Here is a 17799-nt window from a genome sequence, read left to right on the forward strand (position 1 = left end):
TGCAGCAAAAGTTTATTTATTTTCACTTGAAAACATTTTTTTAAAATAAATAAATACATTTTATCCTCACATTCATGAAACCATCACACTCTTTTATAAGATTATTTCTGGCTAATTTAACCATGTAGAATGAGCCGACTGTACAGCTTCCCTGATATACTGGCCAATAATAAGGTCGATACAATTTATTGGCTGTTAATTGGCCGATGTCCCGAAAAGTTAAGAGACGTTGGCTTTCCTCATCTCGTTGCGCAGGCCTGCGTGTTTGTGTTCGCTCAGCACTCGGCAGGAAGCGAGCGGCCCTCTGGTGACTTGTTGCTCATGTTACTCAGTGCGAACGCACGCTAGACTGACGCTGTATTTTTATCTGAGCATGAGAGCCGCGCGGGTTTATGGAAAGTAAAACCTTTTACAGCTGCGCAACATCAAATATCGCACATAATAACGTGAAGACACTACTGTGCTCAAGAACAAATGGCGTTCTGCAGGTTGCTGTTTGTTTAACCTTATCTTCAAACAGCTCGCCGCGTGGAAACCGGAGTGCGCTCCGTGAGTACATCCAGGCCACCGCTCAGCATCCATCACGCCGTGGAACAAGCTGCTGAGTGCTACTTGAAGTGTGCATGTGGATTTGCCATCGGCGCTCAGAGCGGACGGACAGTAACAGTCGAGAGTCTGGACTGTTGGACGACAGGACGGGGATCGCAGTTTCTCACGATCACGAGCCACCCCCCCCCCCCCTTTAACCTTTGTGTCGTCTGCTGCCAGCAGATAATGCCGCTCTAAAGCCTGTTGTGTAAGAGACCTGGTCACCAACGGCAGGGCAGCGAAGGGACGAGGACTGACGCAAGTGTCCTCCCATTCTTCCTTCCATTGCCCCCTGATTTTCTGATCCCGAGCACTCGGGAGGTCAGCCGCTCTGCCTCGTTGACCTTAATTCCTTAAGGAAACGTTTCCTGAGAAAAGGAACGCCGCCCGCTCCCTTCCCCCCCTCCTTTTGGCGGCTGACCTGGAAAGAGTGCGGGGAGCAGCTGACGCAGACGGAGGCTGCAGACGGGGCGCTGAAGTGCCTGAGCTGCCCCTCCGCTTTTTTTCTGATCTGATGAAGGACACGACTCCATCTGTTTCCTGTTCGCGAGGGCTGCGGCGTTCAGTCAGATCGGATGAAAACAAACGGAAAAACGGAAGGATGAGCCGCAGCTTTATTTTCATGTTATGACAAGAGTTTCTGGTTCAGCCTGTGAGGCTGGAAATATTGACATGTCTGTTAAAAAAAACAAAAAAAAAAAAAAAAACAGAAGATGGCTTTGCTTTGGGACTCAAACAACATGATCTCACACAATCTCCATGGCTGTTTACCGATCCTACGTCGTCGTCAACGTTCCCTCCGCAGGTTTCTTTTGTTTCCTCAACAAACACGAGGACTCAAACACTTGTTGCGCTCCCTTCAGCCCATCGTCCACCTCCACACTCTAACCCGTCCCCGGATCCTTTCACCGCATCTGTCCTCTTGTGTGTCTTCCTGCAAGCACCTGTCAGATCTATTGTCCTCGCCAGCAGAGGAGTAAAGCCAGGCCGGCTTGCTCCTGTGACCTTTTCAGTGGCGCTCTCCCGACAGGGCCCAGCCTTTGTTCCTCCGGGCCTTTTCTTACCGGGCTTTGGAGCAATCAGCGAGGCAGCATCCGTCTTCCCATTGACGGAGGCGTGGCTCTCGCTGGGTGTGATTACGGACCACACATGGTCGTGCTCCAGTGCCTCACCAAGGCCCGGGGCCTCGGTCCGCGGGCGCGGGCCCCGGCTCGGCCTCCTCTTCCTCCCGGGCTTCACAGAAAACGCTCTTCTTCTCAGCCCTTTGTGCGACTCTTTCACTGAGCCCCGAGCTCCGCCGGGCCCTTTGTCCCGCTATCTGGGGGCCCGGTGCCTCTGCGTCCCCTCCCTCAGCTTTGTTCGCTCCACCTACAATATGCCACCAACAAGTATTCCAGAAATGCCATGAATGCAGGTCTTTCTGTCAGACTGAATGTGGCTAAGTAAAGAAGGGAGAAAAGAGGTTTTGGGCTCCGTGTTGCTCGGGAGGCTTCGCTGATGATTTGGGTAATTCTGCGAGCCGAGCTGACGATGTGGATGAATCTGGATGCAGTCGGTGAGAGAAAGCAGATTTCTCATCTAACGTTTTTCCCTCAGTTGTTTACGTGAAGCAGTTTGTAAAATGTGCTCCTGAATGAGTGAATAAAACCTCATGCATGCTGTTTTTATTTTTTTCCCCAGACAATTCAACAGTCTCTCTTTAGTGGTTTCACCTTCATCAGACACCCCATCAATCCCCCCCCAAAAAAAGCCTTTTTTGATCCGACCCGCTGACATATTTATCATACGTTACTGAATTAAAGAGCCGAAGAGACGGGCGTCTGGGAACTCAAAACTCACTGTGTCTTTTATTTCTCCACGTCCAGTAACATGTCTGACTTAACAAACATAAATCTTTATGTCTAAGGGTTATTAAGTTTCCCTCTTTTTTTTTTTAATCTACAGTCTGAGGCTTTTTGATGTTTGACACACATGTCAAGGAGGTTTCTTTCTTCTTTCTTTCATTATTTCGGAGGCCTTGCTAATTTGGAAACCTTCTGTCGAAGCCTGTGGTCATGGTACCACCCCAACACTTTATTAACATGAGCCATACGGGATGCTAATGAGGTCAACTCATTGAAATTCCCATCCTTACTTTACCAGAACCTCACCGTGCCCGCTTCAGACTGCAAAGCGCGACGGCGTTTAATGCGTCCCATGAGATAATTTAGCAGTTTGCTCTGGTTCACCATGCGAGTGGTTCTGATTTGCCGGTTCTCCCGGGCCAGCTGTGCAGACCAACTTGAAGGAAGCATAACATGCAGTTGGTCATGCTGGTTTGCTCAAGTAATAAGTCCAGCAGAACCCCGCGCCACATGGTCCTTTGTTGTTTTGCCGCTGACCAGGAATACATTTTGGAGGAGCATTAAAGAGAACCAGCCACCTCAGTGAAGACCTTGATTTTTTTTTTTTTCCGTTCTATACTCTATTCAGCACAACTTCACCAACTCCAAGGCGATCCTGACGTGTCTGTCTGCTTCAAACTGTCAACCGACTCAGATTATTCTTATATCTTTGTGATCCACGTAAAGTTTCCAGCCCATTTTACTGCAGGACATTTTACCGCCGCTAACCCTCTCGAACATCACATTTCAGTCGTGCCAAAATTTTATAACTCCTATTCAAAAAAATACGAGCTTCCAAACCTCCGCGGCTTATACGTGCCTGCCTGATCTTTTTCTTTTTCAAATATGGTTTGCTACTTACTATAAAGATTTCATACGCTTCAAAAAGAGGGAGCCCTCTCAGTGGGTGCGTGGAGGTGCTGGTTCAAGCCCCGTGGCCTTGCTTTTCAATTTCAACTCACGCCTCTTAGGAAAACCTTGAAATGGAGTAACTCTCCCTGCGGAGTCACGTGACTCCGCTCATTTACGGCGGCCAGTTAGACGAGAGAAAACAAAAGGCTGCCTGTTTAACAATCAGGTCTGCCCTCAGGATGGAGACGCTATAGATTTCTGTTGTGTGATACCTGCTCTCAGAAGAGGGATCCTCGCCAAACACATCGATTTCTCCTCACTTTATCTAATTGATTCTCTCTACTTCATTCCACAGTAAATTAGAGCTAATAATGCCATTATTTTATATAAAATATATATTTCTTGATGTATTATAGTAATATTGTTTTCTAAGTGCAAGATTGTTTGTCTTTAATGATTTTTTTTTTTCTTTCTTTTTTAGAAAATCCAATTTTGCTGACTGTTGCGGCGCAGAGCTGCATCTCAGTTTGGAATTCAATTTATCCTGACAATGGGAACTGAAGGGAATTGCCTCCGAATGTTATTGACTCGGGGAAAAAAGATTAGCTGGAGAAAGTGTTTTGTGGCGCGGCGACAGGAGTGACAATACAATACAGAGGAGACAGGAGGAGGAAACAGTACGGCTAATGGAGGAGCTTTTTCAATTTCAGCATCCACTGTTAGATTGATGCAAACTGAATTTGTAAAAGCAAAAATATATAATTTGCACATCTAGACATATTTCTGAGTATTTGAAAATTAAATGCAATCAAGGTGGATCGACTGTACGTGACATGAGAAAAGTTTCACGTCTGAAAGTTTGGGATTTTCACTTGAAAACATCTTGTAAACAGGTCCAGATTTCTGGTGAAGCGTTTTGCACTTGTGTTGATTCGAGTGTTTTAGAGATTCTCGGCTTTCTAAAGAGCAAAGCAAGTGAAGAAAAACCTGAAGTCAGTGTGAGGCTCAACCCCCCGCTGGTGGGGGTGTTGTGGTTTGTGTGATTTGGTGGCTGTAAAGTTTCAAGTGCGTAAATGAGCTCCTCTGCAAAAATGCAAATTGAGACCATGTGGAAGACAAAGCATTCGAAAATTACGTCGGCTATTTGGGTTCCTTGTGGACATGTTTATAGGTTTACAAGGCGTTGCAGTCTCACGCAATGTCAGGCGACGCTATTTCAGGACGAGCTGCTCTCCTTCTGTTTTAATAGAGGCCGTTAACCCTGTCCTGACTGAGACGCCTGGATTAATTTTTGATTTTATGGCTGTGGAATTGTGAAGAAATGTGCAATGAGGGAGGGGTTCTGCTCCTTTTTCAACAGTGTTTCACCAACTGTCATTGTTTAATGTGTGGCAGTGATATAATATTGATGTGGCAGTACAGAAGAGCTCAGTTTGGACGACGGTGCTGCAGAGGTGCTGCAGGCACCATAAAGTCGACGACGTGTGTAAATGCAGAGCTTCATTTCTTCATCATACTGTAGAGTATCTTTGGCAACATTGTGCCACCAGCTTACGTTTTCATGTCAAATTGAAGTTGCAATCAGATTGGATTACTGTCATACCTAATCAATTTTTTTTTTTTCTTTTTTTCTCTAAGTGCAAACTGGCCGTCATTATCTATGAGCAAGCCAAAGTTAATGAGGCAGAGATCTCTGCTATCCAAGTGTAATCTATCATGGAAAGATCTGCGCTGAGGCCTGAAGGAGCACATGACTCCCGTCCTTCCACGTTACCGCTGACAGCTTCCCCACACACACACACACACACACACACACACACACGTGGCTTTAGACTCAGGCTGTTGATGCAGCAGGGCTACATGTGCCTTCAATTAGGGCCTGGAAGTGGGGCCCACATGGGCGAGTCAAAGCGGCCGTCCGGGTTCGGCAGCATTGTGAGAAGACTGGCCTGCTGTGGTGGCGTCTAATGAGATCACTCAGAGCTGCATCCTTGAACGCTGCCATTCATTAATGGGATGATTCTTTGTGTGTGTAAGGATGCCCTAATTCACCGAATCGGCTTTCATGCTGCGTTCAGGTCAACGCCTTGCAGCTAACTGAGAGACGCTGCAAATCTGCAGCTTATGGAGATTCGAGAGCAAAATGATCAATTGCCGTCTTTCTCGTGGTCTTTTTATACTTCTCCTGGAAGCTCTTTAGTTCTTTCATATTTGTTTGTGTTTGATTGATTGCACAAGGCTTCCAGAACGTAACCACTAATCACGGCGCCCGCGAGAGGATGAGCTCCTCGAGTCTGCCTGCTACTTCGCATTTAAGCAGACATGGCCGCTGCGCGCGGCGCTGAGACGAGGCACAGCTGTTTCGAATGCTGGAGCTGCGAGATGTTCGGGGCACTAAAGATGTCTTCTCCTTTCTGCTCCGCTGGCATTCTCAAAGGCCCTTCCTGCACTTAAGCCGCTTTGCAGTAAACATCAGCGGGCAGAGGCCTCTGCGGCGGAGTCCCACCGTTCAGGCTCATCCTTCAGGGCTGCTGGGCCCCGTGAAGCGCCGCCATGCAAAAAAGGTTTGGAAAGAACGACGGTGAAGCACTGGATAGATTAGCCATTCACTCATGTGTTGCTTCGCCACAGACGGCTGACGTCTGGCTCCCGCCGAATGTTTCCATCCCACGCCGCCGGTTTCACCCATCTGGTGCGGGTCTCCCTGAACCGCTCCGTGGGTCAACATCCTCCGAACCCAAACCGGAGCGCCGGAGCGACCCGGCGGTGGGCCTGGCCCCGGGCCTGGCCCCGGAGGAGTCTCGCATGCAACGTGACCACAAGGCTGCGGAAAGGGCCGTCCGCCGCCATTGATCCCTCCGCATGTGAAAGAAAAGCACTCCGAGCAGAAGAGGAGGAACAAATCACACAAATTTATCACCGAGTGGCTGAAAGGGTCAGAGCCTGACAAAAGCCTCCTGTTGTGAGGAGGAGTGCCGCGGAATGCCCCCCACCCCCCACCCCCACGCCGAGCCCCGGTGACGAGCGCAGCATTAGACATGGGTCAGGCTCGGGGGAAACCCAGAGGCAGAGCTGCTCCAAGAACAAAAACCCTCCTCAGCCTTTTGGGCGGTGACGTTCATTTAATAAAAAAACCTGTTTGGTTAATTTTTCCACTTTGTGTTAAATTAGTTAAGGAGCTTAAAAAGACTTAGAAAAATTCAATTTGGCGGTCATGATGCAACTTGTAACAAAATTAAGTCAAACATTTGCTCATTTGAGGATTTTCCCTGTTTTTGTGCCGCTCGGTGCCTCCATAATGTGATTTCACTCACAGAATTGAAGTAACTGGATCACTCAGTTAATACTTCTTTAAGTTGGTTGAGCAGGTTGTTGTGGGTTTGATTCCCCTTTTCATTTTGTCCATTTGACAAAGAGAACTTGAGGAAGACCTTAGACCCTAAATTGCGGTTGAGCAGGCGGTGCTTCGCAGTGGCACCGTTGATGTGTGAGTTTTTGTGTGAATGGCTGAACATGACAGCTGAAACAGTGCAGATGAGCCACACAAGTAAAATCCACTTTCATATGTTCCATTCCTTCCATTTTTTGTTGAATAATGTATTTCACACTCCAAGGTTAAATCAAAATTGGTTTTATGTTCAGATATTCTGTTGCAATAGTATTTTTTTTTAATGAAAATCTTGGTGAAAAGGTTCAAAGTTTAAATTCAGAGGATATTATGGCACTATTTTACATGTCCGGCCCACTGCCCCCTTTTGACTCTCCTGCCGTACATCCTTTCATTTTCCCTGTTCTTCCTCAGATTATTTTTTTGCTTGTGAACAAACAGGTGGTTCTGCATCATTAGGTGGAAATGAAGTGGTTCGGCATTAATTTCACCTTCAGGAATTGAGCTATAAAAACCCTTTAAAGCCCCTCTGAGCCCCAGTTATGTAAAGTTCTTTGGCCTTGCTGCTCGTATCACTGTCTCAATAAGGCTGTCAGCTGGAGCCGGAGAGGGCTAGTGACAGATACAAAGAAGCAGTTTCTTTTTAGACACCAGACACAAAAGAGGAAAGAGTTAGAGTCTGAGAAAAAGAGGGATGTGTGCGAGGGAGGGAGAGGCCTGCAGGGGTGACCCAGCGGCTCTCGGCTGTCTTGCCACAGCCCCGGCTCGCGATGACAGATTTATTACACAATAATCGGAGTGTATATCACCCGGCTCGGCTCTGCACGAGCAGCTCCTGTAATTGGCTTCCACACCTGGAACCAACTTTAAACATCGCACGGCCTCACACTTCACTTGAAAGCTCGGCGTTTAAAGGATTTGTTTGAAACGGTTATGGAGGAATCTCTCGTGTTTTGAAGAGAGGCTGCCGTGTTCTCGTCAAACAAGGCAGTGACCAATAGGCTTTTTTTTTTTTTTTTTTCTAAGCGATCGTAGGATTGAGGAAGAGTCGCACACACCCCTGGCAGCTTCACACCATGAGACTCGGCGCCGGCCTGCCAAGATTCCTGCTCTGCCGGCGCGGTTGGCCGGAACAGAAGCGTGGCCCGCCGCCGGGTTTGGTCGCTGCCCGCCCGGCTGGATCGGGCGATCGGCATTCAGGTCACGCCCCGCCGTGCCCGGCGCGGGTTTTCACCGCTCCCTGCAGCACCGGACCGGACCGGCCCGCCCCGCTCCACACTGGGTGTCTCAGTGTCTCGGTGTTTGCTTGTCTACTGTGCCATGAAATGGAGCGAGGGTGCATGACGGTGCCAGCGGAGCAAATACACTCCTCTGAGGGGGAGAAGACCGACGGGGGGTGGGGGGTCGGGGAGTGCTGCTGGGTGAATTAGGCACAGTGCTGGATGTTGCACTCTGGAGGTCACTCAAAAGAGCTCATGTTTTATTTGTTTTGTGCGTGCGTGCATTCATGCGTGTGTGTTCAACTCTTCGAGTTTCTGCTCTGTTGCTTGTGGGAAAAAATTGAATCCTTTCCCAAAAGTAGACTCCCTTCACTTGATCTCGGGACGCTGTGCGCGTTGCTCACTATGGATTTTGTTTTTTTTGGTTTGTTTGTGCTTCTGGCTACCAATTTAAAATGGATGGGGTTTTTTTCTTCCATGTTTTTGACAACGTGATGAAGAAAATGTCTTTAATGAGATGATTTTTCACATTGAGGACCTGTTTATATGACAACGTGAAAACGGAAAACGCTGCGTTTTGGGTGTTTGATGCACTGAGCCACTGAAAACCCAAAAACAAACAAACAGCAGAGGAAACGGAGCTGCTGCTACACTGCAGCGAATAAATGGTTCTTCTGCACATGCACGAATAGGCAAACAAAAACAACGATGGCAGCCCAAAGAGTATCATGACTTTCAGTCCGAATTGTCCGCTGACTTGGTAGTTTTAAAGCTGAGAGTTATCGTAATGGCGTGAAAAACAACGTGGTCGTCTGTAAATACGAGCATCTGTGTTCTCGTCATTGTTGATATTTATTGCATATTGTTGTTTGTGCGCATGTGTGTGGTTTCATTTAAAAAAAAAAAACACCCTCTAGTGGCCGTATGTGAAAACTATGTCGTTTTTAGCATTTCTGCCTTTCCCATGTAAATGGAAATCATTTTCAAAAAGTTGCTGTGTGAACGCAAAAGGTTCCTGAATCAGTGATTTAAAGAACCATCGCCTGAATCGTCATGGAAACTGGGTGTTAACTGTTAAAGTGCTTTGCTGATGATTTAGTTCCAAAGATAAGAAGTAAACTCCGAAAACCAGTTAAAAACATCAATAGCGGACATGGAATCGAAACTTTGATTTCTAGAGTGGTCAGTATGGTGGGTCCCTGACCTCCAGCAGCTCCCTGGGGGCCCGCTGCATCCCAGAAACGGTATGGGCCAATGTGGAAAAAGGAATTTCCCAAGAAGATCAATAAAGTAGCATTAGTTTAATTTAGATATAGGAAGAACATCTCAAGTTAAAGTTTAGGACGGGCCTTTCTTTGTGGAGTTTGCATGTTCTCCCAGGTCGTCCGGTTTCCCTCCCCAGTCCAGAAACATGCGTTTGAAGCTAAATGTGGGTTTTAATCAATCATAGGTGTGATTGTGGTTCTGTGAGTCTCTGCCTCACTGGCATCTGCCCCCCCCCCCCCCCCCCCCCCCCCCCCTCCCCCTCCACCCAGAGTCAGCTGGGATCAAATCCAGCTGGACAGAGTGGCAGAGCAGATGGATTTAAAGCAGTAATGTTTAGTCTGGTTTTATGCAAGAAAAGGAGAGAAAAATGCAGCACTGCAGGTTTTTCCTCTTTGTTGACCTTTTATACTCAGTCTCATCTGTGCTTCTTTCATCAATTATACCAGTGGCAGGTAACATTATAAGAAATAATGGTGCTTTAATTCACGTTGTTTTCCTGATAAAGGGAATAAGAAACGGGCTCGTTCTGCAGACTTGCACTTATTCTTTTGTACACGTTGTAATTGGTTCATTTGTCATGAAAAACAGTACAGTATCATGGTTCGCATGGAGCACGGCAATCAATACAAACAAATAGGTTTAGAAATGTTTCTTTACGATAAATAAAAAAAATGGCACTAATGCGTCCATTGAGACTGTTTTCTAATTATTTGTAAATTGTATTATTTGCTTGCTAAGCGCATCTGTCAAAGAAGAGAAAAAAGGCTTTCATTGATCACATAGAGATTTTACAGCGGCCTGAGTGTGATGGTGGCTGCTGGAGAGATTCCCTGACTCTCACTGATGGTCTCTGCTTTAATCCCAGATACACCAGGACACTCGGTCACATGTCGGCGATACAGTTAACTCATTAACCTGGAGCTTGAAGATAAAAAAAATCAATAAATAAAATGAAGACAACGTCAATTCAAATCTGGATTTCTCTATTTCCTCCATGTTGATGATCCCATGTCTTCATGGCCGAGCTACAACATTTAATACAGATTGTTTCATTTTCCTTATCTCCTTTCCAGAAACCGATAATATTAATAACAATAATGATAATAATAATAATACACAAATCCATGAATTTCAATAGTTTCCTTTGCATCTCACTGATGATATTGATGACGATATTGACGATAACACTGTTTACCATGATGTTAGTCTTTCTCCCTTACTTTAACACAGTTCCTCTGCACCATTTATAATTAATGTGTTCCATTAGCATTTGAGAGTTTGCTTTCCTGATGTTACTGAATATGTAGGCTATTACATTAACAGGAACATATGAAGATTTAATGTTTTATCACATAGATCATGTTAAATATTTCAGGGGGGAAAGCTGAAAGTGCATAAAATCCATTAGCAATGCTGCGTTATAGTGAAAATTGCAACGTATTGCTCGCCGTGTGAGAGAAATCCCGACCTGCTGGCGGCCCATGGGAAGAAACGTTAGACAAAGAGCCTTCCGGAAACACGGCGCGGGCTACCCCTGCGTCTCTGTGGGCAGGCAAAAATACAACGGCGCTCCTTTCAGATATTGAATCTGGGTGATGACATGTAGTTGGCAGACCTTCGATCACTTTCCCCGAACTCCCACCAGACCTGACTTTCTTTTCATATGCAACCACAAATGGAAATCTTTATTAGTCCTGCGATACTCTCCTGTTGACGTGTCAGAATCCAAACTGTGAGCTGGTTACTTTCTTTCCCGTCCTCATGTATATTGTAGTTTTTCACTTTTGTGTAATATTTATTAGCTTCATATGTAGGGGTGCATGTTCAGGTTAATATGCATCAATATTTCGTCGCTGATAAATGCCAGCGTACAAGAAAAAGTGATCCTATTTGTATGTGGCGTATTAAAATACAGAATTGTTTTTTGAATAATTGGTTAATTTGCCTTTGTGTTTTTACATTTAGAGCATTAAAAAAATGATGAATTTTGTGCTTTAAAACACTTAAATAAGTTTGAATACAAGAATCTAGCCATTCAATTTAATGTGACGTTTTTAGCCTCCTATTTATTTTTCTATGTTTATGAAACTTTCCCCAGAAAGCTCAAGATATTTTCATTGTGGGTGTATTATACTTATAGTTTGCTCCTTCCTGCCCTTCAGTTTGCTCCTACATTTACATTTTTTCTTTCTTTTCTTGTGTGATTTATTTCTGGATTGATTTCCACCACACGCATTTCATTGGGTCGGGATGGTCTGCCTGTTTTCCTACGATTTTATTTCAAGCTTTAGAAGATATCTGCGGTGCGGCTTCACTCTGGCCACGCTGGTCTTTTTGCCTTATAGCTTCATTTAAAATTCATTCAGAAGTTGTAAAGGGAAAATCCAGATGACATGTCCTTGGTTTTCAATCTCCTCTCTCATATCAAACCCCATCTCCTGTTTGCTGCCGCTTCTTAGTGTCTCCCCCAAAAAGCCAATCAATCTTCAATTTTAGATAGGCGCTCTGCCGGAGATCCTCTGGTCAGTGGGCGTCGGCCATCGTTCTTCATCCTCCTGCTGCCTCCACATTCATAGCGGAATGGTTCCAGGGGTGAAGAGGTTCGCGCTCACGTGATTATGTCTCATCCGTGAAGATACAACGACAGCAGGATCAGTTTTTATAGAAGTGCTTTTGAACCGATTTAATTTGGGGGTGTTTCAGTTGTGAAGCATGAATGAAAAGAAGGTGCCACACGTTTTGGCAGAAACAACAGCCGTCGTTTTGTAGAGTAAAAGTGAGCTTGTCATCAGTGGAGGTTAATAAAGATCCTGCTGTCATGAGACATCAGCATCAACCCAGACTGAGCCTCATGTTTAAGCTCTTTGCAGAGCATCCTCCAGATTTGTTGATATTCAGTGTCGGTTCACTTTTTGCCCAGCCATTTTGTGGTGTGCATTTCGAATACATTTCATCTGCATCTGCCAGGAAGTCATTATGTTAACTGTCAGCATGACGATAATTCCGTAATATAATCGATACTTCGCTTCGGCAATCCTCCAAAACCATTTGGGAAATATAAGTATTTCAGATCCCATTAAATGTCCATTATTGTGCAACCTTGCATTGTGGAAGAAACAGGCTGCTTTCCACGCCACAAGTCTGCTTCTTGGAGTACTTTCTCAATTAAGATGATGGGGTTTTTTGCAGCTCGTCGCGGCGAGCGTGCGTTACACACACCAAGCTGCATTTGTTTTGTGTATTGAGTGGAATCATATGTCTTTGTTTTGGTGAGGTCATGTCACACACTTCTAAAAATATGCAGCAAATGGCGGATTGTTAACATATTTGAAGTGTCTGGGTTCGCCACAGTTATTCTAATTAGTGGTAATGCGGAGTATAAAATGTACACAGTAGCTGCCAGAGCCTGACATAATAAACTTTGAATATTCCATCCTGCACGAGCAAACACACGTAAGCAATCATAGGATTTCAAAATATGAAAAAGAAGTCACCGAGGCGAAATTTGTACAATCTCTTTCTACTTTCTGACAGCTCAAACAGTGACAGGTTGGGAAGCGCGAATGAAATACAAATATCAGGACGGCGTGTCGGAGTACATAATGGAGAGAGTAATGGAAGGCAGGGAGGTGTTTTTTTGCTTTAGGAGGCTTCTCTTGTTAGTGGCCACATGATCCTTCGGTTCCTCTGGGAGTCGGTGCACGGCCCGGCGGTTTGGTGGAGGAATGTGCTCCCGGCTGGAAAAGGCTCACGGTGCACCGAGAGGTCCTTCCTGCCGCCGGCTCCACTGAGAAATGGACACATCCAGCAGCGGTAACCGGATCCCGCTCTCCAGCTGGCCTCTGAGCCTGCAGAGCCGCAGGATTTGATAATGATAATAGTGGATTAATGATTTGCTGTAGATCGGGGAGACTGACCATGACTAGTTGGACTTTAATGCAAATGTGTTTATTCAGCTGTGGCCGTATCTCATTCATCTAATCCGGGTAGTTGTCGCAGCGTGGATAAAGAAGTTACAACCCCCCCCTTTTCTTCCTACGCGCTGCTCAGTTTGTTGAGAAGTGTCGTAGAGGACGGAGACGGTCTGAGAGGTGGACCGATCGTGCGCGGCGACGCAGGAAGCCAAGGCTGTAAAAGCTGCAGTGGGCCTTCTGAGCGCCTCGCGCTGGCCTGCGTCTGCGTTTCACTGCCAGAAAAATCTGGTGTGGTTTTGAGGCAATATATAATGTATCTGGCCTCAGCGGCTCCACCGCACTGTGCAATGGAAAAAGAGGGCACTTGTCTCCAAAATGGCTTTGCGATGTAATTGAACCATAATGCCTCTTATGTGAGCGTCTTGCGGCGGAATGAAGATCTCACTTGACAAATGGGCCAGAGAAAATAAACTGGCATGTCTGAGTCATGGAGTGGAGAGCCGGGCCACCAGGTTTTCAGCCTCTGTCGGTGTGAGTGAAGAAGGGAGAGAAATCCAATCATCTGGGCGCCGACGTCCAAGGAATTTCTATCATCATATCCCCACTGATCATTCCTACGGCCTCGCCAACATCCTCGTACCTGCTATTTATTACCGTCTGGCCCGTCATCAAAGGGCTATTTTTTGCTCAGATTTCAGAGGGAACAGGCCCACGTCTTGATTTGATGAATATGTCAATTCCCTCTGCTGCACACCGAACTCTCCGGTATTGAGTGGTGGCAGTGGTTCAGCCGGCTCCTGCCAAGGTAAAGTGTTATTCTTCTGAGCCTCGGAGCAGCCGAGGAAGCAGCTCCTTCCTCTTCAGCCAACTTTTTGATTAATACACTTAACGCACGTTTATGTTTTTTTAGCTCCCGTCGCGCTGTTCGAGCTCCCGCTATCACTTTTCCACCGATCTGTCTTTTAAACTAATTATGTGTGTTAATTGTGACGGGGTGAGGACGGATTACAGGCGGCGGCACGTGGCTGGTTATCGTGTATCATCTATCACCCTCGCAATTACAACACCTCTGCTCCGCGTTTCCGACCGCCCTCGCTCCGGGGAGGCTCGTTAAGCAAATCATGAAGCTCCGGCGTCCCAGACAGAAGCAGCGGCGGCGGCGGCTTGTCACTCTGTTTCACACCTCGTCTGAATCACAGAAAGGATGAGGAAGCAGTCCGGGTTTCTGTAAGGACGCCTGCCGAGAGGAACGTGCCTTCCTTTCCTCCCTGCCTTGACCCCTGCTGGACGTCTGCAGCCCCGGCGTCGAGGGGTTAGAGGTCACGCAGGTTCATTCCTGTTAATCAGCTGCTGCATCCTCCCACAGAAGCTCATGTTTGGGATTGTTAACGGGCGTCTTTCAGCCTGGCACCGCCGCCGCTCTGCACTCTGCGGCGGAGCGACTCGGAGCTGGCATGCCGATCGTCACCCCGGGTCACCTCCTGTCCCGGCGCCTCTCTGCCAGCGCCTCCCTCGCTGCGTGCCTGTGTTTGTTGCTTTGGGTGTGGTGCTCTTGCCTAATCCCTGTGTCCGCAACACTTTAAGCTGTGGCTGCGGTGGCAGTGCTGCCCGGCGCTCGCAGCTCGCCCTCTCCTGCTTCCCATTCTCTGTTTGTGAACGCCACTTGACCACACACTCGAGGTAAAGCTGTACGCAAATGCAAAAGTTCCATTTCATCGCAACCTATATTTTCTGCTTAGTCCGCAGCGGTAAAGAATAGCTGTGCATCCTCGTCACAGGATCTCCTGCGGCCTGCCAGAGAAAATATTGTGTACCATAAACACCATTTCCAGATGCGGCGTTTTTATTGAATGTGGCGTGGCGGTGACGTGGCCGGGCAGTGAAACACGGGAACTCCAACTGAACTGAGACGGCATTTAGAAATGCATCAGATATAATGCTTTGCTTCGTAGCGATGCACTGAATAGTAGAAACTCTTCTAACCGGGCTGTCTCGCTCTCTTTGCAGCCGGGCGATCAAGACCAATCAGGACCTGCTTCCAGAGACGCCGTGGACCAACATCTTCTACGACGACTTCTGGGGCACCCTCCTCACGCACAGCGGCAGCCATAAGTCCTACCGGCCCCTCTGCACCCTCTCCTTCCGTCTGAACCACGCCGTGGGCGGGCTGGAGCCCTGGGGCTACCACCTGGTGAACGTGGCCCTCCACGGGGCCGTGACGGGCCTCTTCACCTGCCTGGCCCGCCTCCTGCTGGGAGGGGGGCTCTGGAGCCTGCTGGCCGGCCTGCTCTTCGCCTCTCACCCCATCCACACCGAGGCGGTGGCGGGCGTCGTCGGCCGGGCCGACGAGGGCGCCGCCCTGTTCTTTTTGCTGTCCCTGCTCTGCTACGTCCGCCACTGCGGGCTGAGGGGCCACGCCGGCCCCTGGCGGCCCCTGGCCTGGCTCCTGGGGAGCCTCGGCTGCGCCGCCTGCAGCATGCTGTGGAAGGAGCTGGGAGTGACCGTGCTGGCCGTGTCGGCGCTGTACGACGTCTGCATTTTCCACAAACTCAAGCTGCGGCAGATCATCACGCTGCTCCACAAGGTAAACGGTCTCGTCACGTCCTGTGGAGACGCTTCTTTTTTTTTTTTTGCATGTATCTTGTTTCTTGCATCTGCTCCACAACTTACATGTCTGGCAAAGAGGATTGGAAACGTACACATAGTGTGTGTTACTCTAGTGTGTTCTTTGTTTGGTTTTCATCTTAATATGATGTGAAAAACGTTTCCCAATGTATTCTTAGCTGTGTCATTCTGGTTTTTGTCCCATGCGTGGGTCTAAGGCACATTTGCATAATTAATATGTGCAACTGTAACAGCTGCGACAACAACAACAACAACAAAAAAGAAGAAGATTGCCATTTGTGTGTTTTGTTTTTTGCCTGAGATGCATCCATCCTTTAAGAAGCTCTTTTCCCCAACAGCTCCTGTCACAAGAATTTACAGTTTGCCGCCGAGTCAATGTGACATCGATGACTCTCTGCCCATCATAACAAATTCAACAAGACGTGTGCACCGACGTGACACCAGGGCTCGGGAGCGGCCAATGAGAGCTTCGTCCCTGAGAAAAAAAACAACTATTTAAGAAATAGCATGTGTCAAGGAGAGGTTTTGGTCAGCGGGAATACAGACAAAAACCTATGTGGCGATGGAGGCAGATTAGAACCGAAAAGGAGAAAAAAATCTTTTAATTGAAGATTAAATTTATCGTCTCACTTTTAGTGCTGAGAAGTAAAGAATGAGGGCCTCTGCTGGCTCCTTTCTCGATGCCCTCGTCTCATGATTTAAGCCTTATCTGACTCCTCGTGTCCTCTGGAGTATGGCCCATCCGTTGCTGCAGGCAGACAAGTCTTCTAATGGCTTGTCAGGCATGGCTAGACGGGAGAGGAAACAGGGCCAAGAGGGCCGAGGGAGAGCATGATGCCTCAAAGCTGACAGTTTTTCAGCGTTTTGATGGAGAGTCCACAAACCCTGCTGATCCAATTGTCTTTGGGAGAGAAAAGGGGGACTGCGGGGTAGTTAGCGTTCTGGCACAGAGCGGGTCCTATGGATTTCTTTCATGGTTTGCCATCGTGGTTGAGTAAATTGGCAAATGTCTCCAGGGCCAGAAGTGTTCTGCTACTGCACACCACATACAGCGTGGCCTGTGAATTATACTGTACAATTCCCACTTTCAGATGTTGCCAATAGTTTTCAGTTTGTAACTTTTGGGTAAAACTTTCCTTGCTCAAAGTGTTGAATAAAGGATAAATAAACTTAATTTCCCTGACAACTTATTTAAATTGTCAAAAGCTCATCAACTTTTGAAATGCAACAATGAGATGAACAGACGAATTATATCAAAGCAATGAGAAAAAGATCAAAAAGGCACTTTAGGAAGCGTAATGGGAAATGTAGCTCTTGCTGCATTCACAAATAATGGCGTAATGCGGGTTGGCTTGAGGTTTCAGACACGACTGGAGAAGAGAAGGTATCCAGCTCCGGCTGAAGTGCTAAATCATGTAATGTGCTGATAAAAAATTCATATCTATTCTGCAAAAGAGATGGAGTCAGCGCATGGCTGCTAAAACGGGTGTGGTGAGCACTTGGTCTCTCTTTTTACAAGTCCGCTCTGTGTAATTATGTTCAGGGAGCAGAGAAGGAACCAGGAACTTGGGTAAACAGTGCAGAGATTGAAGCTTTTTATTACTTTTGATTTTATACTAACTGTCGAAGGGGCGGGCGGCTCGGCGGTGTGTTGGTTTCCAGTGTTTTTGTGCGGAGTTTGCATCTTCTCACTGTGCATGGGTCTTTTCTGGGTTCGTCGGTTTCCTTCTAGTCTCAAGACATGCATTTGAGGTTAATGTTGACTTTCAATTGCCTGTAAATGTGATTATCTGTCTCTGAGTTTCAAGGACCTCGTGTCTTGAATGCTTTACGCTGTTCTCTGTTCAGAAAATCGCTTTAATTCGAAGTTCATAAAGTCCAAAATCAACAGTTTTGCCATTTCCCTATCCATAAATCCTGTGTGTTTGAAATTCCCACGCCTCTTTGTGTGTTCAAGAGCAACCAGGGACCTCGACTCATTCCACAACAGGGAACAAGCTACAGCTTTACACACAGCAACTGTCAAGATTTTTTGCTTCATTTGAAGGATGACAAATTGTTGT

The 17799-nt window shown here is 47.0% G+C and overlaps 1 protein-coding gene across 1 annotated transcript in view; it reads left to right on the forward strand.

Annotated features, from left to right (window-relative positions):
• Positions 1-17799, forward strand: part of tmtc2b (transmembrane O-mannosyltransferase targeting cadherins 2b) — an 89307-nt gene that overhangs the window by 25716 nt on the left and 45792 nt on the right. Inside the window, exon 2 of the mRNA XM_030096114.1 lies at positions 15119-15695. Coding sequence (XP_029951974.1) covers positions 15119-15695 — 577 coding nt within the window. The remainder of the gene's footprint in view (positions 1-15118; positions 15696-17799) is intronic.

This window comes from Salarias fasciatus, chromosome 7 (assembly GCF_902148845.1).
Source record: "Salarias fasciatus chromosome 7, fSalaFa1.1, whole genome shotgun sequence".
Classification (NCBI taxonomy): Eukaryota; Metazoa; Chordata; class Actinopteri; order Blenniiformes; family Blenniidae; genus Salarias; species Salarias fasciatus.